We start from the raw sequence: 21,858 nt of genomic DNA on the forward strand, positions 1-21,858 counted from the left end.
TAAGCTCCTGACAGAGAGGACCCAGTCTGTCCATTCACTGATCTATCCACAGTGCCTACCCCAAGACCTGGCCTAGGCTCAGGAAATAGATGCTGACTAAATGAATGAATGAGGCTAATTTGTTTTCATATTTCTGTAGCTCCTGTGAATGATTTAAAAGCATGATATTTGGCCCTGCAGGCCAAGATTTGATCCCAAGAGAAAGTAATTAAAATCATGTTAATAACTTTACTAAGGGGTAATGAAGAGGTCTAAGAGACTCATTTTAAATTCCTGCCCAGCGGAGGAAAAAATAATAAAAGATGGTGGCAGCAGATAAATTGGAGAAAATTGTTTCCTCGCAATTTTGTCCAGGATTAATTCTGACTTCCCCAAAGAATTATATCACAGAGATAGACTTGGATTTAACTCTCTTTCTTATAAAGTTTAATTTGTCACTTCAATTCATCAGTAATTTAATATGTATTGAGCACTGAATGCTGGACAAAAAAACAAGATTTTTTTTGTTTTCTCCTTTAGAGTAAAGAGGTACTTAAATTAGTATCCAGTTGATATTTGAATTGACAAGCACTTTTAAGTCCTTTGGCCAGTGTCTACATTTGAACAGTATGTGCCCCGCACAAGGATGGAGAAGAGAGGGTGGGTGGGCACAGGGCTGACCATATTCTGCTCACCCAGTCATGTCCATGAGCACAGGGCTGTGCCCACTGGGAGGAAGGGGCACCCTCTTCTGAAGACGGCAGCGGCTTCTTTATGTATTCTCCAGCAATCTGGTTTCTAAGAGGGATCGTTTATTTGCAATGCACATCTCAACAGGAGACAAAAGACAAGTAAGAGTATAAAGTTTTTGAAAACCTTAATACATTTTTAAATTCCAAGATTCTGAAAGAGACATGTTTTATAATACTAATTGCTGTGTTTTACAAATAATAAAAAGATTGGTAAAGGATCAAATGGTTTAGTTTTTATGTTATTTTTGGTACAATAAAAGTTCTTCCATTTTAGGGAAATAGATGGCTTTTCTTTTCAAGATCTTTGTTTTTTGACATTAAAAGCTGAATTATGTTTTCATATGCAAATAAATGGGAATGAATAATAGCTAACCTTTTCAGTTGTTAAAAAAAAGTAAAAAGATTTCCATACTTGGATAGTGCATGTATTAATATACAAGATAGAATTTTGTTGACATTTCTGTATGGCCATTTAATGATTATATTTTTGCACAGAAAACGTAGACATTTATTCAGGGGAAAAAGCAGCAAAAGAAATATTTATGCATAATATAACAAATATATTTGAAAAAGTAATGTTCTAAAAAGTTTTCAAACCATTCATCATTCAATTACTGATATTTATCTGATAAAATAATTAGAATGTATTGAAATGTTTTATTTGAGAATGTACATAATTAGCACATTAATAAGGAATTGGAAATTACATTTTCAGAAATATTGTGTTCATTTTCTTCACCCACCAAAAGAATGTATTTAAATGTTTTTTAGCCATTATTCGTATAAAATTTCGAATATGGAACCTCACTATCTAAAACCTAAGTATGCTATCAATAGTGTGTTCTTACTGGGGTTAACAGGAGTATAGCAACAGGACCGTGGGCCTTTGAGTTAAGCACACTTGAGTGCAAATCCCGATTCTGTCACTTACACTCAGTTCAAAACTGGACAGGTCATTTGATCTCCCCTCAGATTCAATTTCGTCATTTGTAAAATAAGGTTGATAATACCCACCTTTAAATAATATTATGGGTTTTAATATAATAGTGTACCTTTTATATAATATTGTAAATATATATTTATAGGAAGAGAACATGCAAATAAAATCCCAGAAACATAATGGGACTGCTACATTTTTTTAAGTTTTATTTACTTATGTGACATAAATAAATTATGTATATATGTTCAAATCACATTTTCTTTATTCATTCATGTGTTGGTGGACACTAAGGTTGTTTCCATACCTTGGGTATTAAAAATAATGCCACAATGAACATGGGAGTACAGATATATTTTCAAGATAATGGTTTTGTTTTATTTGGATATATACTGTTTTCCATAGTGCTGTACCAGTTTACATTCCCATCAACAGAGAACAAAGTTTTCCTTTTCTCTACATACTTGCCAGCATTTATCTCTTGGTTTTTTGATAATAGTCCTAACAGGTATGATATGGTATCTCATGATTGTTTTGATTTGCAGTCCCTTGATGATTAGTGATATTTAGCACCTATTCATACTTGTTGGCCATTTGTATACCTTCTTTGCAAAAAAAAAAAAAAAAAACTATTCAGGTCCTTTCCTCATTTTTAATTGGATTATTTGGTTGGGGGGGTTGTTTGTTTTGTTCTATTTTGTTTTGGGGGGGTTTTTTGGCCGTTGAGTTGAATGAGTTTTTTATATATTTTGGATATATGATTTGCAGATACTTTCATTTAGTGGGTTGCTTTTTCATTTTGTTGATTGTTTCTTTTGTTGTGCAGAAGCTCTTTAGTTGGATATAGTCCACTGTTGTGTTTTGGCTTTTGTTCCTTATGTTTTTGTTCCTTATATCCAAAAAATCATTGCCAAGCCAATGTCAAGGAATTTTTCCCTATGCTTTCTTCTCAGAGACTTCTAGCTTTAGGTCTTATGTTTAAATCTTCAATCCATTTTGACTTAACTTTTTTGAGTGGTATAAGATAGGGAACCAGTTTCATGCTCTTGCATGTGAATATCCAATTTTCCTAGTACCATTTATTAGACAGACTATCCTTTCCCCATTGAGTAGTTTTGGCTTTCCTGTCAAATGTTAATTGATTGTATACACATGGTTTATTTGTTTTTTTAATTAATTAATTTATTATTAATTAATTTTTTATTTGAGTATAGTTGACACACTGTTACATTAGTTTCAGGTGTACAACTTAGTGATTCAAGTTCTCTATGCATCATGCTATGCTCACCACAAGTGTAGCTACCATTGGTCACCGCACAACGCTATTAGAATATCATTAACTATATTCCCTATGATGTACCTTTTATTCACATGACTTACTCAGTCCATAACTGGACCCTGTATCTCCCACTCCCCTTCACCCATTTTGCCCCTCCCTCCCATCCCTTTCCCTCTGGCAGCCATCAGTTTGTTGTTTGCATTTATAGGTCGGATTCTGCTTTTACAGGTGGCTTATCTCTGAGCTCTTGATTTTGTTCATTTGATCTTTGTGTTTGTTTTTATGCCAGTACTATAATGTTTTGATTACTATAGCTTTGCTACATAATTTGAAATCAGGAAGTGTGATCCCTTCAGCTTTGTTCTTTCTTAGGATTGCTTTGGGTATTGGAGGGGGGAGTTGTGGTTCTACATGAATTTGAGGATTTTTTTTCTATTTCTGTGAAAATCACCATTGGAAAAAAAATGAGAGATAAGGTCCCCGGGCTGTCATTGTAAGTGGAAGTGAGCTTCAACATCTCAGATTCTCTGTTGCTTCATTTAAGACCAGGTACCTCTTGTAGATACCTGTGCTCAAACCCATCCTTATGAAATGTAATCTTTAAGGTAGGGCTTCAAAATCTGTAGACACTATGTCTAAACCTTATTGTTATAACAAAAAGTGCCCTATTGCTGCTAATTTATTCATTCATGAAATCAATCCTTGCTGACATCTACCAGGCCTTATGCTCAACCTTGGGGATTCAATGATGAATAGGAAAGATAAAATCCCTGTCCTCAGAGCCTACAAATTCTAGTAGGAGTGATAGACTATAAATAAGTAAATAAATAAATGAGTATGTAGTTCCAAGTTATCCTATGTCTTGTGCCGATGTCCTCCAGCTGAAGACCACTGGAAATATCCTCACATGAAGTTGGGTTTACTGATACTGGATATCTCATTATTTGCGAAATCATGTGGTTTCTCATTAAGGGGGTTTAAGTAGGGGCCTTTTACAGGACTTGAGCTTGTGTTAGGTGCTTTGGGGAATATTCCAGAAGTGTGGTTTTGCTCTGGTTTGGGTGTTTTCAGAATGTGAAGGTGATTCCGAAAAAAAAAAAAAAAAAGAGGGCAATTTTTTTGGGTGTTATAATAGTTTTTATCTACGAAGTGGAAGAACAGAGAAGAATTAAAGCAATAGTTGGTTAAGAAGCAGTGGCCACTCAAATTATGTGGGAAAGGAGGGTGGATGTCTGATCATTTTTGTGGTTTACAGTGTTCTTGTTTTTGTTTTGCTCAGACATGATGTGCTCAGAGTGGGTTTGTTGATTGTCTTTTGCCATCACAGTTAGAGTGACCTTGTCTAAAGTCTTAGTTCAATGGAATTATTCATGTTTAACAGGAGAAATCTGTGGCCTAGCTCTAGTGGTGCCAGGCCAACTCCCAGCTAATGGCTCTCAGTGACTGTTCTGTTTTGTTTTTCTTTTTCAAATGTTCAAAAAAATAGAGCAAGTTAAATGGAGACACTGACTCATGAACGAAGGTTATTTAAGACAGGATGTTAAGAAAAGGTCTCATTGTACATATCATATGTGCAGAGATCTGGATGATCTGAAGAAATAAACCCTGAGAAGGCCAGCAAAAGACCGTAACAATTAAAATAAGGGTTGAGATGTTGTATCAACCAGGTTAAAACGTATAGTGTTTTAAGTAACTTAAAATGCATTTCTCTTTCAAGTAATGGTCTGGTTGGCCCAGGATGGTGAGGCAGCTTTTTTCCATGAAGTTGTTTAAGGTGTAAGCTCTATCAATCAATGCCATCCTCAAGAAAATGATATTCTTTGTGTGGTTAAAATAAATTCATATTTAAGACACAAAAAATGAGGAAAAAGTCAAAGTTTAGGGAATGAGGTTTCTGTTTAAGTTATAAAGGACCCACAAGTTGAATACTTTTTTTTTTTTTCCCATTTGATATCCCATTGGCTCCAACTTAACCATTCCTACCTACATGTAGTCTCTAAGTGGGTGTTTTCACAGGCTCATATAAGATAGAAAGTCAAGATGTTCAGGGTAAAAAGAGAGTGATTTTAGTTTTGGCCCACAGAATCTAAGCCAAGTAAAAACACAGTGGGGTCATGAGTAGAAGGTGAAGAGTGAAGGAGGTTGAAATAATGGATTAGTTGGCATGAGAGTGTTAGGTTATATGAACTGGAAAGAGAAGATGACATGTAGAGAGCAGTGCTTACAATTGAGATTTTGAAGAGGTTGAATTTATTGGTAGTAAAAAGTTGTATGGTGTGACCATGAAGTGATTGATGATGAAATGGATTAAATGTTTATTACTGGAAGTGAAGATGTCATGAACTGAGAAGGGAGATTATTGGATGGCTCTTGCACATGGACATGGAAGTCCTCAAGGACATTGAATGAAGCAAGTAATTACGAGATCAGTAGTTGCTCAAAACAGAAGGTTAGTATGAAATTGTGTTATGCTGTGTAGTTTTTGAGAGAGAAAGAAGAAAATAAGATTAAAGTGGCTGGAAGAATGTCAAATATAGTGTATTATGAATATGTTCAAGCTCCATTCTAGGCATTTTATATATATAAAACCATTTTATCCCCCTCCAAATCCCATTATTATCCACATTTTGTAGTTGAGGAAACAGGTTAAATAAGTTGTCCAGGGTTACTAGTGAAAAGTAGAGTTGAATCTGGACATTCTGATTCCAGAGTACACACTCATAAGCACTAGGAAATAGTTTTTGCCTTAGGATCAGGGAGTCGGACTTTTTTTTTTTTAAGATTTATTTATTTCAGAGAGAGAGAGCACAGGTGGGAGGGGCAGAGGAAGAGAGAATCTCAAGCGGACTCTGGGCTCAGCGCAGAGCCCAATGTGGGGCTCGATCTCATGACCCTGAGATCATGACCTGAGCCGAAATCAGAAGTCAGCTGCCTGACCAACTGCGCCAACCAGGCACCCTCCTTGGGCACTTTTTGTGAGCACTTCATGAAGCTGATGAGATGGTGAAAGACAGTTGAGTGGTGGTCATGAGAAGTCATGGCTTTACCAGAAAAAGTCAGAGACTACTACCCTGTTGTTATATCCTACTGAGTGGGATTTAGCCTAGGGGTAGGGCAATCTTATCAAAAGTACATGGAGTTCTGAAGCCTCCTTCATTCCACAACTTCAATCCTGATATCTTCTCTCATATGTGACTATGAACTAGGTTGCAGCCCTGGAGGAGAGGTCTTCCTAGACCTCTGTTAAGAGTGAGAATCTAAAAAGCCACAGCTAATGGTGGAATGTATAGACTGTGAGGGCTTATGAGACTGTAAGTATGGTCTTAAAAGAAATTTATGAGGAATTATTTCAAGTATTCCTTCTGCCTCAGAAATGTTCTTCTAGTTAGAAAAAACACTAGTCACATAAATTCTTCAGTCAAATTAAAAATAAAGCTATCATTTACTGGATCAAAGTGTGAGAAAAAAAGTCTGTAAAGGGTAACTCTTCTAATGGAAGTAAATTTGTGGAGAAACGTGTTGCTTTTTATTAGCCATTAAGTTTATTTAATGGAAAGACAAATTCAGCTGAAGATCATTCATTAAGATAGGCATAATTAACAATAGTTTATTAATCATTCTTTTAAGATGATCCTATCTTACCACTATTACCTTCCCCATATCTGAGAGATTTATGTGAGTCTTGCAAAAGAACATGTAATTCTCTCAATTAAAAAAAAAATCGAATAATAAAAGAAGTACTATAACTTTGTTTTGAGTCAGTGATATCTATGCTAGGCTTTGCCATAGGACTCTGTTGTAATCCCTTATAATTTGGTTTAAATTTCAAACATTTTGACTATTTAAATAACCCATTAAGGGCTCTGCAAAATCACAAGATATTCTATATGTGACTTAATTACTATCTATTCCAATTACACACAACACATTATCATGCTCAAGATCTAGATTTATTTTAAAACATTTAGTCCAATTTATATTAATGCAGAAAAACCACAACCAATAAACCATGACTGTAGAAGAGACACAATAATTGTGTTCTGTCACATTACCACACAAATATAATTTGATATTTAATTAAAGGATGATCAATCACAATCACATGTAAATGAAATATTTATCCTCTCAGTAGTAGTAAGAACCTCTTTTGAGTATGTAAGGTCTTCTGGGTTTATTCTCATACAGCTGCCGTTTCAGAATGTAAGGGATTTTTCTCTTTATAACTTCTTCCTTTTCATTTTTGTCATTTCCAGCATCAAGAACATCTTCCTGAATTAACTGCAAGATAGGCAGAATAGAAATCAAACTTAGATGCATGACATCTTCCAGAGTATTTTTCTACATTTTATCTCTTTTGCTATTCAGATTAAGACACATGTGGATGAGCTATATGAGGTTTAAAGCAATTAAATGTTTTGTCCAAGGACAGATGACTATCAACTGACTGAAATAGGATGAGAACATGGTTTTTTCTGACTCTCTGTTCAAGGCCAGACACTAATACCTCCAACTGATGCAACACACCCAATAAGTCTATGAGTATTTTTCAGGCTGTAGTTTATGATAGATGAAAATGTTATGAAAATATATCATAAATCACAGCAAATATAGAATTTTGAATTTAGTAAGCCAAGTTTGGCCTCAAAAGGCAATAGGATTTTGTATTCTGTTTGGTTAATTACTGACTTGACTTGAAAGCCATTCCAAAGATCCATTTCTTAATCAAAGAGAGAGGAATGCCTGTTCTGTCTAACTTAGTTGTAGAAATTAACACATGTGAAAGCTCTGTTTAAATAGTAAAGATCTCTTTAGATTGTGGTGCCTAATAATTAGAAGCAAGTTCAAATTCAATAACTTAAGGGAGTTCATTTCCATGTAGAATCTAACCTAATATCTCATTGAATATGACACATTCTAAAATTAGTTCTGAACACCTTTTTCTCATACAGTTCTGAATAAAAAATTTTAGCTAGCAGAAAATGTTTAAGAATTCATCCCAGAATTTTGCACTTAATTTGTGTGAAATTTTTAAACAAATGTTCAAGATAAGAATTGTATTTGTATTTGTGATTGTCTTCTAAACTTTGGGGTCATAAGAAATACTAAGAGGAGACTAAGTTTTTAATTATAATGCATGTGCATTGAATTGTATCACCAAGTACTTTATTTCAACCCACAGCATTCAGTTTCAGAGAAGGTAAAACAGGTATTGTCAAACAATCTAGTTTCTTAATCTTATGTTTCTCTGTGAACATAGTCTGTAATTATGCATATTATGTTCTGAATGATATTATCATTTTTTAAATCACTCCATAACATTTAAAATAATAAAAGTTCTAATTTTATGTATGCCTGATTTGTGTGTATCATAGTTTATTGAGTTGTTGTTGTTGTTGTTGTTGTTATTGTTGTTTTTAATTCCTGCATAAAGAGTACACAACTGACATTTCCCTATGTTAAAATTAACATTTTTCAAGTTTTATTGACTTAAAGAATATTTTAAAGACCTAAGCTATTTAGCTGGAATCGGAATTAAGGGATGAGTAGGCCACCAAGTAAAATTAAAACTAGTTTTTTTGGTTTTTCATTTAGAAAACATCTTTTTGCTTATAAGTTAGAATAAACACTAGAAATTCTGTTTTGCATTTCTTCTTTTCCACAGGGTATCTTTGTGATAGTCATTTATAGAGATCGCTATATTAGCAGGAAAGGCACCCTCGGATTTCCAGTGTTGGTGTAAACCCAAAATATAAAACATTAAGCAAATTTCTCTTAGAGGTTAATACGAAAGAAATGGTTCCCTTGTTGGGAAATTTTTAATTTTTTTTCTTTAAAGCATTTTCATCTCTCTTTTCCCCCTTCAAACAAATATTTCAAAACCAAAGGCGGTAACTCACTAGTATTTAATACAATTGTTTTATCCTACTTCAGTGTAGTTCTTTTTGTATAATGGATTTTGGATGTCTTGGCTGTGGTGGACCTAGTTTAGATGCTAAAGACCTGAAATCTATGTATTCAATTGAAATAGGAATATATATATTTTTTCCAGTTTTATTTGCCTAATATATTCAAATACAAATGGAACCTTTTGTGTTTTGTGCTTGTTTATAAACACACATGACTTGGTGTTTCTAAGAAAACATTTTGAGTCCTTAAATTTTGTAGGCATGCCACCACCAAAAATTGCCTGAATATGCCATCCATTTAAGCACAATAAAATCATGTGGATCAAATCTGCCTTAAGATATACCCCCCTTTTAAGATTAAAGAAAAAATATTTTGCTCCAAATATTTGAAGATCTGAAGGAATGTTAACATCAACACGTGGTTTATTCTTTTTTAATATTTGTAAGTCTTCCTGTTATGATAATGATCAGGGTAAAAAAAAAATCAGTACAAATGAAAGTTAACTAGTATATCGATAATTGCATTCGTATTTTGTTTTTGCTTTACCTCCCATTGTTGAAAGGCCCTGCTGTGACAGATTTTTTGGAGCTGGTATATTGTCAGCATTGCTTCCAAGCTAAAGCCATCTAAGGCAGTGGGAAATTTCCTTCTTGTAATAAGCTCCTCTTCACGAAACTCTCCTGTTTCCTCGGCATGGCTGTTCAGGTTATTTACAAAACTGCAAACATTTAGCAGGGTCATTTTCCAAGAAGAAACGCTTGCTTTACTGATCTGAAGTATAGAAAAAAATAGGTACTTAAAATTTAAAAAAAAAAGTAGTTAAAACTTGTATTATATGAATAAGAAATAAATTTCCATTGTGCTAAGTCATTACATTTTAGGGCCTAACTGTTACTCTAGCCTAATAATTACACTGTGATTTATTTAGTAACTTTATATCACCAAATTGATTATATTTTATATGTATTTCTATTTTTAAAAATGTAATACAGTTATACACATGCGCACAAGCACACATAAATGAGCAAAGCAAAAAATAGAAATAATAGTGAGTATAAATATGCAAATATATGTATACATCACAGATGAAAACACTAAAATTACCATTCTCTTTGGTATACTTCAACTTAGTGTCTAATGGAGCATGGACTACGATGATACTAATAGATTTGGACAATTACAGTAGTGTAAGATCACTAATCCATTCCACACCTTGATAGTTTTCATAGGCAGCATCATAGTTGATCAATATATTTATTTGCAAATTATAATATTTTCTAGACTTACCATTTTTTAATAAGATCTTATCCAAAATCACTATTACCATCAACAACTTTCCTATGTGCTAATAACAATCAATGAGGAAACATGAGGACTTAGGAGAGCCAAAATGCAAAATAATAAAAATTAACAAAAATTTCAAACGGCATAGATGAAGAAAATCATACATTTTTCCTAAAGACACACACACATAGATGGGAATGACCACATAACCATGATGGGAGGATTCAAAAACAGTAAATCACATGTCAATTCTCTCTGAATTACTCCCCACCTGTAATGCAATTTTGAATCAAAGTTCCAATTTGGAAAACATGGGGAGACTGGAATTTGGAGGTGGGGATTTGGCAAAATAATTATAATGTTAATTTGGAAGTATGAATATGTGAGAATAACCAAGAATATTTAGAAAAATGAAAAGGTAATGAGGAGGAACTTATTTTACCAGATGTTGAAATGTATCTGAAAGGCTCAGTAATCAAAGGAGTAAATTAATAGAGCAAGAGTAAACATTAAACCCAACAGGAAATAATATCCTAAAATTGGTCCAAGTACAAATGAATGTGTAGCATATAGCAAAGTTTGCATTTGAAATCCTTGGGACAAGTGGCTACCAGGAAATCTGGACTTAGATCTAGTTATAACTTTCTTGACATATTGTTTAACAGTATCCAGATGGGTTAAATATGAGTAAAAATAAAATAGTGTCTAAATATATAGAATTTGCTTTATAAACCCAAAAAGGTGTTATTAAACAAATATCCAAACCGCAATCCACAATGAAAAGGATAATTTTAAATACATAAATGTGTAGAGCATCTCTGGAAAATTAACAGTCTGAACCAACATCAGAAGCAAGATATATTGTAAAAGCTGCCCCAGAATGTTAATATCCTTTTTTTTTTTTGAATGTTAATATCCTTAACACAGGTAGAGAGAGCTCTTCAAAAAGAAACTGTTGAATCCACCAATTAAAAAAAAAACTAAAAAATTTTAAACTTTAGATAAGTAAAATGAGTGAACAAGTCAGAATCACTCCTCAAAAAAGAAATATGTGGAAAGATGTTCAACTTGGTCACCACCAGATCAGAAGATTTTCAAAAGAATAGGCATACTCATTTGGTGTAGTTATAGGAACATGAGGAGACAGACACTTCCTCTTCTAAATATTTGTTAGTCTGGGTGTAGATTGTTGTAACTTTTTAAAGGGTGTTTTGCATTACAATTCAAAGTGTGCACACTCTTTGATTAAGATTTTATTTGAAGAACATGCAAATATTTGAGTACAAAGATATTCACTTGAAAACATTATTATGATATATAATAATATAATATATGATGGTTTTAATCAGTTTGGAAATCCTTTCAGCTATACCCCGTGAATACAGTTATCCAGCCATGGCTTAAACTTTTCTGCTATGGGAAACTTGGAGAGGACATACTCCATTGTCTGGCAGCAACACCTTATATCATGCCAATTAATGGAATACCATATTTTTACATTTTGAAAGCTCTTTATAGATCATCTAATTGAATGTTTTCTCGAGTGTACTCCTTAGAACACCAGTTCTGCACTCACTGTTTTTCCAAGAGTTCTACTGTCAAGTAAATTGGAAAACTTGAATTTAAAGAAAATTTAAAGATTTCTTGAACTTTGGTATCCTCAGAGCTTTTAACTTGCAAATATTCATTGTAACTTTTAATTTTATTTATGTATTTTTAAATGTTTTATTATTTTTAAGTAATCTCTACACCCCACGTGGGGCTCAAGCTCACAATCCCGAGATCAAGAGTCGCATGCTCTACCTACTGAGTCAGCCAGGGCCCCATTGTAACTTTTTAATGGTGTCAATATAGTATCAAATGTTTCCCAAACTAATTTGACCACAGAATGCTTTATTCATAAAATATTTGTTGGGACTAGTGTTATCCGGTTACTTTTTTGGATGAGAAAACTGAATTAATCATCTGGTTTCCTTCTGCCAGTTAAAGTAGTCAACTACATGACTCAGTAATTATTTAAGGTCCCATTAGTCCCTGTCATACCTAGGAAGCCCAGCAGAGAGAGCACTACTGACTAAAGGATGTCTAAGTAGGAATCTTGCATTTGAGAACACTTTGTATAAGGTTTCACTATTTCATTCAAAAAATGGCAAAGACTCTCTTTCTTTGAATCAGGCTCCTCTGAGCCCCCTTCTTGACGAGGTCCCAACTTTGGGCTCTGTCCTTGGTCTCCTTAGTCCAGTTTTAGCAAGAATCATGCTGAGTCAATTTACACACGTACATGCCTCTCACCCTTGATATCTGATCACCCTAGATACCTGATCAAATATCAGATACTTTAACACATTTCTGTCCTTAATATCAGAATCCTGTTGTGTCTTCTAGCAAGAATTCTTCTAGCCTTAATGTTTCCTCTTATTGCATCTACTGAGCCGCACTCTGCCTCGGCTATAAATGCACACTTGCCCTAGTTGTATTTGGAATTGAGCCAATCTCTGCAAAACCCCCATTTCAGTAGCCCTCTTGGCTAAAGTCTTCCATACTACCTTTAGCTGGCATCATGAATAATTTTTCTTTAATAATAAACATTCTTAATTATCAAATTATTTTATACAAATGTTTATAATAGACCTAAGCCTATAGATAAGAAATTTAGAATATTATCTCTTCTTGTTTGCAAGATAAGGAAAACAAGAGTATTTGTGGTTCTTACTTAGCATTACTTGATTTAAGTTTTTAATACTAAATAAGATTCTGGTCGAACTTTTGTTACCTTAATTAAATGGGAGCTAATCTATATGACCAATACTCACTCCCTGTACATTGAACTCAGATGAGGTCAGCAAATTGTGAATTCAAACATTTCACTGAATTGAAAATAATTTAAGTCATCTGTGGTGGAGCTCTGAAGTTTCGTAGTTGAATACAAAATGGGAGGGTTAGTAATGAATCCTAGATTCCCATTGTTAGTTCAGAAATACTTATTAAACTCTTACTGTATACTAGGCATTAAGTTTGACCATAGAAAATTACAACATTGTAGCAGCTTTTTGAGATCCTGAAGAAAATATACTATACCAGGTTCTCTTTCCTAATAGAACAATACGAAAGTACTAGCCCTGGTAATAAAGAGAATTGTATTGTGAGAAAAAAATATCTTCCCTTTTTCAAGCTATGAACTCTCTCTTGACCTTCTGTTGCTTAAGTAAAATTTGCCATTAGCATTTCCCAAAGTAGTCTAAATAGCTTTACTTTAAAATTGAAATTGCTCACATATTTTACCTTTAAAATGGAAAGAAGAAACCTGAAGCTTTCTGAAGCTTTTAATAATGGAGTTCTACCAGTATCAAATACTATTCTTTTAAATTTTTAAATGTGGTAATTTAGTTAAAATGATCGTAAGTTTGGAGTTTTCATTTGCATAGAACTCTACTCACACCAAAAATCAACTGAGTCAAAGAAAAATAAACGATAGTAGTTTTGTGAAAAATAAGGAATGAATTGAGCTTTCTGTTCCCATCCTAGCAGCAAAACTGAAATAATGATGCTTCTGGGTGCTTTCTCATTATAGACTGTATTTTACTTTTCTCAATTAAAAGGAGACAATGCGATTCCGTTTTTTTTCCATGATGCGTTTTCGAGACATATTCCAAGACTAAATAAAAGAAAAAAATTATTGTGCCGATATTTTTATGTATTTCTTTTAAGAGAAAAACTAAACCACTCCATAAACTGGAATTGTTTTTCCCTTGTAACTCTAGAGAAGGAATCATAATTCTACTTCCACGCTTTCACAAAGTAACTAACACTTCCCAAACTATACTACATTTTAGAGATTATTTAGGAGTTTTATGTATCAATGTAAACTTAGAATTATAGGAGTAAAATCTCTACTGAGAAGCTAAGGCATTCCAATCTGCCCCATTTTTAAACATAGACTATTGGCTTTACTTGTCTTCCTATTTGTGAGTTGAGGTAATTGTCACCATTGCTATTCAGACTGAGTATTAAACAAGGGATCCATTATCTTAAGGTTATTATTTGGTTATTGAGTTTTAATGACTAAACTAAATTTGATCTTTCCTGATATGAAGCCTACCAAATTATGAAAAAAATTGGTTTCAATCCATTCAACTTTTGTAGATCTGGGCAATGGTAAAAATATATGCACTCGAATTTTCCCCAAATGTCTTTTAAGGATCATAGTAGACGACATATCTTTGTTAGCTTTCAGATAATGATGTCTTATATTCTCAAATACAGACAAGAAATGGATATTTCCCCTTCAAACCCACTATCAAAGATAATTCTACAAATATAATAGGGATTGTTGTATCTAGAACATGCTTATCCAATTAGGGAAGAGAAACGTGAGGTGACAGGACCTGAGTTGGAGTATTGCTTCAAAAATTAGACAGGAGTTTTGAGCACTGACTTTCTTACTATAACATCTGTTGAATCCTTTGCATTGATATCTCAGTGCTTATAATAGTAATTGTACCAAGGGTCTGCCTCAACTCAAAATTTATTTTTCTTTGAGAAACATCTTTCGGTTGGGAACACTTTTTCTATTCCTGCATTTAGATACACACTGATCGACTCACCCTGGCTAAATCAATACTGTGTGGTAGCTCGGTAATCAGGTGTTTTCTAATTGTGTTTTATTCCTAGGTACAGGTTGGGATCTAGGACTCTTGTTCTCAAGACACCAACAGAGAAATAACAGGTACGGGTATACAAAATTTCACTTGGTTCCATAAAAACCATAAACAAGTGTAGATGATACTTCTGTTATAGGGAGAATGTAAATCTAGCCCCAACCCCAGCGTTAAAAATAAGGAAACGGGGGCGCCTGGGTGGCTCAGTTGGTTAAGCGATTGTCTTCAGCTCAGGTCATGATCCTGGAGTCCTGGGATCGAGTCCCGCATCGGGCTCCCTGCTCCGCAGGGAGTCTGCTTCTCCCTCTGCCTCTGTCTCTCTCTCTCTCTCTCTGTCTCTCATGAATAAATAAATAAAATCTTTAAAAAAAAATAAGGAAACGACGGCAAGCGATGTTAACGAAACCCCTTGCTTAAGATCAAGTAGTTCATAAATTCACAGTTGGAGGATTAGATCTCCAAGCTTCTGTTTGCAGTCTACTGCTCTTTAGTTTCTACCACATTTATTTCACAAATTGTCATGAACTTTCATTTTTAATTTAGAACTCCATTTTACTCTTCCCAATATAACCAAAATGTCAACTTCGTTTTCCTGAATGGATTTAACTTGAGGCATACCTTTTGCCATACACGATGTGATACGAATGGAAACAGGATTCCTTTAAATACATTTTCATCTCCACATAAATAATATGTGACTACCTAATTAAAGCTGCAATATGCTGATTGATAGTCACTATAATTTCGTTCCCTTTTGCATCAACACCCTTAACTCCTTTGAACTCAAGGAAAAGTTTCCCGAGAAAGGAAATGCCTCTTGATGAACTTTTCAGTCTTGACGGGAAGTTATTAACTATAGGAAAAAGACACCATGTTTATAATGAGAGCTTATATGTTCTTCAGTCCTTGGTTAAAGAAAAGAAAAAGTTACCTTTGATGTATGCATATTGGTCAATAAATCTGCTTCTAATGCTTTCATTTCCTCTTCTGAATCTGAGTGAAATCAAAACCACATGTTTACTATATAATCATATATCAAATAATTATATTGTAACCTACAGATTTTAGATTAACCTCAAAAAAATTTAGTCTTAGAAGCTTATTGTTTTTCTATGCACTTATTATCCTTAAAATAATATTCAGAAAAAAATAATTATGGTTTTATTTTGGGCTAACAGGCAGCTAGAATAATAAAAACACTCCTAAGAAAATAAACACATGATTACATACCAAAAAAGCTATTGACGTATTGGAGTTGTTTAATCTCTGAATCTCGGTATTAAAAAAAAAAAAAACTGATTATATCATATAGTAGAGATTTCATAAAAAATGCTGGTTAATTTTTACCAGCAATAGTTTATATATATAGAATATATGCATACTGATATTTTTAAAACAACATAATGAAAAGATGTGTACAAAATGTTTTTCAAAACCAAGGGGAATTATTACTGATCATTTTAGAAAAAGAAAGACACTGAGATTTAGTGAACTTGAGATGCTATTTTACAAAACACTTGGAAAGATTTGCTTTTCTACTTTAAATAAGAATTTAGAATTATGTGTATTTAGCTATTTTATCACAGGCTATTAAGCAAATTGGTTAAGCCAAAATGGGGTTGTCCATCAATACATGTGTAATTGTGTTGAAAATAGACTTCTGACTTTTATTAGGATATCCTTTCCAGTTTCCCCTAGTGAATATATTGCAGAGAAGAAAACTTTAGAAAATACTGTAAGTAATAGAAATAAAGTTATAGAACATCATAATTACATGACTTAATTCATACTCACTGATCTGTCATAAAACAAAGCAGATGTTAAAATGACTATCTTCCTTGCAGTACACACTGTTTTTGAAAAGAAGTGTCACACTTAGAGTAACCACTTGTTAAATTGTATCCAGGACCTAAGTTACACCAGAGCTCTTTTTGCCCTATTTGTTCAAGGCCAGTCTGTTTCTCAAGGGAATGGCAAATTCCTTTAGCCATTTATGAAAAATGTATATCAAAATCCCTACAAATTCTGGCTGATCACAGCAAGAAGCTCCAAGAGTTAATAAACACAGTGTTTAATCAATAGTCTAATTTTTCTCATATACTCTAAATATACCTTTAACATCATGTAATAGACAAAATCATAATTGTAGAAAATTTGGTATTTATATCATTAAAAATTTTGCAAAGTTAGAAGCTCAAGATCTTTTTCTCATGATTAAAATAAATTAAAAATTTTGCAAGGTAACATTTATGTCTTCTGCTAGTTTTAATTTCATAATTAAAATAAAATCATAACAGGAGTTTGAATTAAATATTTCAATGTCATATTACTAAAATATAAAGGTATACAACAGGCTAAATGATTTTTGCTGCATATATCCCCTACTCTTTTTCCCCACTTTGATGTGATATTGCAATATTATAACATTACATGTTACTCTTTTAAATTTAAGTCTTATTTTCAAGGTAAGTTATTGGTAGATATTTAGCAATACACGGCTTCTTAATTATCACATGCAAAACACTCTATAGGTAAATAATTTCCATTAATGTAACTATACCAATTTTCCAGTTACATTTTGCATGAACTTAAACAACATGCAAAAAATTAAATTAATTGTATGCTTATTTGTCACATAGAAAGACTATACAAAATGTATTATCTAACAGTACTTGGAATATTTTTATATTTTTTAGAAATGATTTTCAATAAATAATGGTTCATTCATTTATTCATTAAACATCAGTTTTCACTTTATCTTAACATACACACATAGTTAAGAAAATAATTGGGGGAGGGAGAAGCCACTGCTTCCTAAAAGAATGACTGAGGTTGAGAAAAAGCATTTTCAATGGAATGGGTTTTAACTATGGGTTCTCACTTTGACAGGTAATGCAGCTACACTTCTCATCAGATTTTGACCAGCCTAATATAAGTTGTCCATAGTTTTTTCTACTCTGGTGGCTACATTCCAAGGGGAGGGCATGAAATGTTTCATTGAAATCTCTTTTATTACCTTGCAGATTTAAAAAGAGAAATGAAATCTTTCAGTTCTTGTAATCATAAAGACAGAGAAATAATATATTCAGTTTCTATCTCTAAAAAGCAAATCCAGAATAAAGGAAAAACTCTTCTCCCTGGATGAATTAACATAAGTAGCAGTATAGTGCAAAAAAAGAAAAAAATCACCTCAGGGAACTGTGAAATGCAGCTGAGCTTACCTGAGCACAGACTCCAAGAGCTGAAAGCCAGAAGTATCATGCATGCCAGCTGGATTTTCATTCCTGCTATCATCTCCTTAAGCCCTCTAGCAAGCCAAGTCCATAAACGTCACAGACACACCGAAGAGGGCTTTCTCTAGCGCTTCCTCTTGCCTTCAGCTGACTTGGAAAGTGAACTATGAGAGATGCTTTGGCCATTCCCTATATATACATGCAGAAAGATGATGTCATGATAGCACAAGGATTATCTTTTCTGGATGTGCCCTCCTTCATCTCTATCCCTCCTCTCCTCTCTCCACTTCCTCCTCCCCTTTTCCTTTTCCCCCCACTCTCCTCCCCCACTTCTGAACTTCAGATGAAAGCGTGACATCTACCCTAATTGCCACTGTTGCTCCGGATTTCTGACGCACAGGAATCATTCAAAAGCAATTCCATATAGAGCACACTGGGAAAAAAACAAAAAATTTACAGTGCCTCTCTTTCCCCATTTCCTCTCATTTCTGACTCCAAGAAGTTGTCATTTTGATTTTGTGAAGCATGAGCTCTGTTACTTCTAATATAAGCAAAGTCTCCAGGATGAATGCATGAAATCAATAATTCTTAAGCTTTGGAAGTCTTAAAGAGTTGGGGTTCTTTTCTGATAACCCACACTTGTGAGCAAATGTTTTGTGGTTTAGGGACAAATACAGGTTTTAGATAATGAATACTAGAAGAAGGAAGAAAGTGGAAGATAATCAGAGAATCAGTTAAGGTATAGGGATTAAGCAAAAAAAAAAAAAGGAAGAAAACAAAACAAAACAAAAGACTAGTAGCTCTAAGGAATAGGACGTTATTTCTTAACAAATTGAAAAGTTTTTATTTTAAGTAACTGGGAAAATGACTGAATTATGTATGCTGACTTTTGGTTAAATGTCTTACAAAAACAATGTCATGTTTATGAAATCCAACTATAAATTATTTATGTGGAAATACATATTATTATATCCCTGAGGTTTTCTGATACTTTACTCTTTTCTCTCTGTATTGCTCTGCTCCTTTTAGATTCATTGGTGTTATATCCTATTCTTTTTATAATGCCCTTCTCACTGGTTTTCACCATTGCATCAATTTTTTTCTCCTGTTATAGTCATAAAAATGAAATTGTTCTTTTGGAAAGGAAACAATCCTAAACAATCACCATCCACCAAAGTCAGATTTCTAAGACAATGTCTTTGCATCATATTTTATAAATTACAATGATACTCATTTCATCTCTGGGTTCTCAGAAAAAAAAATTGCTCAAAATATCTTTTGGAATGAAGCTTTCTTCTTGTATTAAGTATTTCAGGATACACGGAGTGATCTGAAAAGGGGATGCTATTAGGAATGTGAATATTTGAAGGTAAAAGTATCTGAGACTTTTTCACTTTTAAATATATCAGTCATGTAATAACAATAGAGAAAAACCTGGATTATTTTCTATAGAGAGTTGATTTATATTTTATGGTATATTGTATGTGATTAACTTCTCTATTTTACTTTAAACTTAAGGAAATGGTTTAATTCCAAACAGTAATTGTTTAAAACAGCAAGGAATCATTTTTATAATTTGATGTTCAGAAATTTAACAACGGATATTTTTCTTACTTTTAGTTTGTTTTACGAACTTAATGTACAACGTAATACTGAACATGACTCCCTTGGAGAAAATTTTATACGAAGGGTCATTAATTGGCAAAGAAATGTGAAATATATACTGCTAAACATTTGCTTTCCTACCACACGAGGGCGCAACAGAGGTTTGAAAGGCTTTATTTTCACTTAATTAGAATTCTGAGGATTATATTTACTTTCTTCTCACTATCTTTGTGACAGAATCCTTTTAAAGCCACTTTATGAAAAAAAATAGAGGAACTTTATATTCTTTGTGCGACATTTAAATTAGTTGCTTTATCTGCTTTTGGATTGCAAATACAAAGAATAATCTTTAAAAATGTGTGATAGCCTACTAGTAAAGAGGAAGTGTGATTCCTATTCTCCTCAAGTGATTAATAAATAAAGCTCAAGGAAATGTTGACAAAATATCACTTGAATATTAGCTGTAAATGTGAGAATTGTTTTAAATATATAATAAATTGGAAAGTTTTGGGGGAAAATGTGTTAACTAATGTCAAATGATCCAAAATCAAATAGATGCTAGACACCATTTTTCTTCTAGGGAGAAAAAAAAAAGATGTGTAATTTTTGTGGTAAAATTATGATATAGATAAACTTTATCTGATCTCTACTGGTATTTTAAAAAATCTGTTACCCCTTTCCTTTTTAGCCCTGGTGCCTTCAAGTGATAGAAAAGCCAATTAAATGATTTGTTTTCAGAGGGTAGGCTATGTGTGGATATTTGCCTTTAAAAAGTACTCTAGGAGGGCGCCTGGGTGGCTCAGTTGGTTAAGCGACTGCCTTCGGCTCAGGTCATGATCCTGGAGTCCCTGGATTGAGTCCCGCATCGGGCTCCCTGCTCGGCAGGGAGTCTGCTTCTCCCTCTGACCCTCCCCCCTCTCATGTGCTCTCTCTCATTCTCTCTGTCTCAAATAAGTAAATAAAATCTTTAAAAAAAAAAAAAAAGTACTCTAGGAAATACCCAAATGATGCCTTTAAAGCAGTATTTCAGGTGCTTTCCTATGGAGATGGGTAAACTTTTTACTTTAAAGGCTTTGCCTAAAATCCTGCTAGCATTTATTTAGCCCATAAAATAAGTAATACAGAGTTTGACTATCACCCTTTGATAATCTTCATGTGTTGGCCTTCCAGTTTGAGGTCACCATAGAGTGGCTAACTCCAAATAGCTTTATCTATTTATCCATCTAAATAGGTGTATTCTGGGTACCTATAGACTGCAACATCCCTATCTACATAGACTTCAGAGCTTCTACTGTGAATTTAGTCAGACCTTTATTAGGTAATTACTTGAAATAGGCAACAGAAATGCCTGTAAGATTGGCATTTGGAAAGAGTGGTCTGTGGACTTATTTAGTTTGGAGATGGGAAATCTCAGAAGCAACTTGATGAGTTCTTCCTTTCCAGTCGATTTCTTCCTGTCCCTTTGGTGGCTCCGTCATCCCCATTAACAGCTTCCCAGGCTCTCCAGCTTTTTAATACTTTAATACCTAAAACTTCACCTGTGGGGTTTCTACCGTCTGGAATCTGCCCTCCATCTTCCCGTTGGTTTCCATGTCTCTCATTTCTGATATCATCTCTCATTTTTTAAAAGACTGTAAAAGTAAACCTTTCCAAGTTTGAATTCCAAAAGTAGTTTCATCTACTTCTACTCCTCCCAGTTTCTGCTAAATGCTCATCTATTTGTGGCAAACTGGGAAAGAGAGCAGAATTTGCCACCCCAAAATATGCTCTTTGGTGTATTGATTCTCTTGAAATGGTTATTTTTAAGAAACAGTAGACATAGGAGCTCTGAAAACCATGTAGGAGTTACCTTTTTGTAAAACATATTTATGTTAATAGGGAAGATCCCCATTTGTAAGGGTGTCTCCCTCTGTGTACCAGGAAGAGGAGGAATGGCCAAATCTCTAGAAACTCTTACCAGTGGAGAAGGACTTAAATCTGCACAGCAACCTTACATTTGTCTATGGTGCTTTTCTTGGTAGCCTTCCATCCCTGGCTCCCTCACCCACCTCAATATCTTCTCTTGTCTTTAGCAGGAGATGGCATTTAAGGTGGAGGGTTGAGTCATTTTGGAGAGTTACCTCCCATGGATATCTCCATGTATACAGACGGTATGCATGTTATTAAACTTCTGTTTGTTTTTCTCCTGTTAACCTGTCTTTTATTATAGGGTTTCTCAGCCAAG

At 33.8% G+C, this 21,858-nt stretch overlaps 1 protein-coding gene across 1 annotated transcript; it reads right to left on the reverse strand.

Moving 5' to 3' along the window:
• Positions 1-6,878: 6,878 nt before the first annotated feature.
• NTS (neurotensin) lies at positions 6,879-18,265 on the reverse strand. Its single transcript, XM_034987287.1, has 4 exons — positions 18,018-18,265; positions 15,728-15,789; positions 9,401-9,625; positions 6,879-7,225 (listed from the first exon to the last, which is right to left on the reverse strand). The coding sequence occupies exons 1-4, from the start codon at positions 18,088-18,090 to the stop codon at positions 7,073-7,075; spliced, it is 513 nt and encodes a 170-aa protein (XP_034843178.1). The 5' UTR covers positions 18,091-18,265; the 3' UTR covers positions 6,879-7,072.
• Between the last annotated feature and the right edge of the window lie 3,593 nt (positions 18,266-21,858).

The sequence above is a fragment of the Mirounga leonina genome, unplaced genomic scaffold (assembly GCF_011800145.1).
Source record: "Mirounga leonina isolate KUSES-001 unplaced genomic scaffold, KU_Mleo_1.0 Mir_418, whole genome shotgun sequence".
NCBI lineage: Eukaryota > Metazoa > Chordata > Mammalia > Carnivora > Phocidae > Mirounga > Mirounga leonina.

Bases quoted from the DNA above. Each gene is read 5' to 3' on its own strand.
- NTS (XM_034987287.1), bottom strand. From the start codon at position 18,090: ATGATAGCAGGAATGAAAATCCAGCTGGCATGCATGATACTTCTGGCT. The intron at 9,626-15,727 runs GTAACTTTTTCT...TCTATACTTCAG, and splicing joins CCAATATGCATACATCAAAG to ATCAGTAAAGCAAGCGTTTC. The intron at 7,226-9,400 runs GTAAAGCAAAAA...CCTATCTTGCAG, and splicing joins GGGCCTTTCAACAATGGGAG to TTAATTCAGGAAGATGTTCT.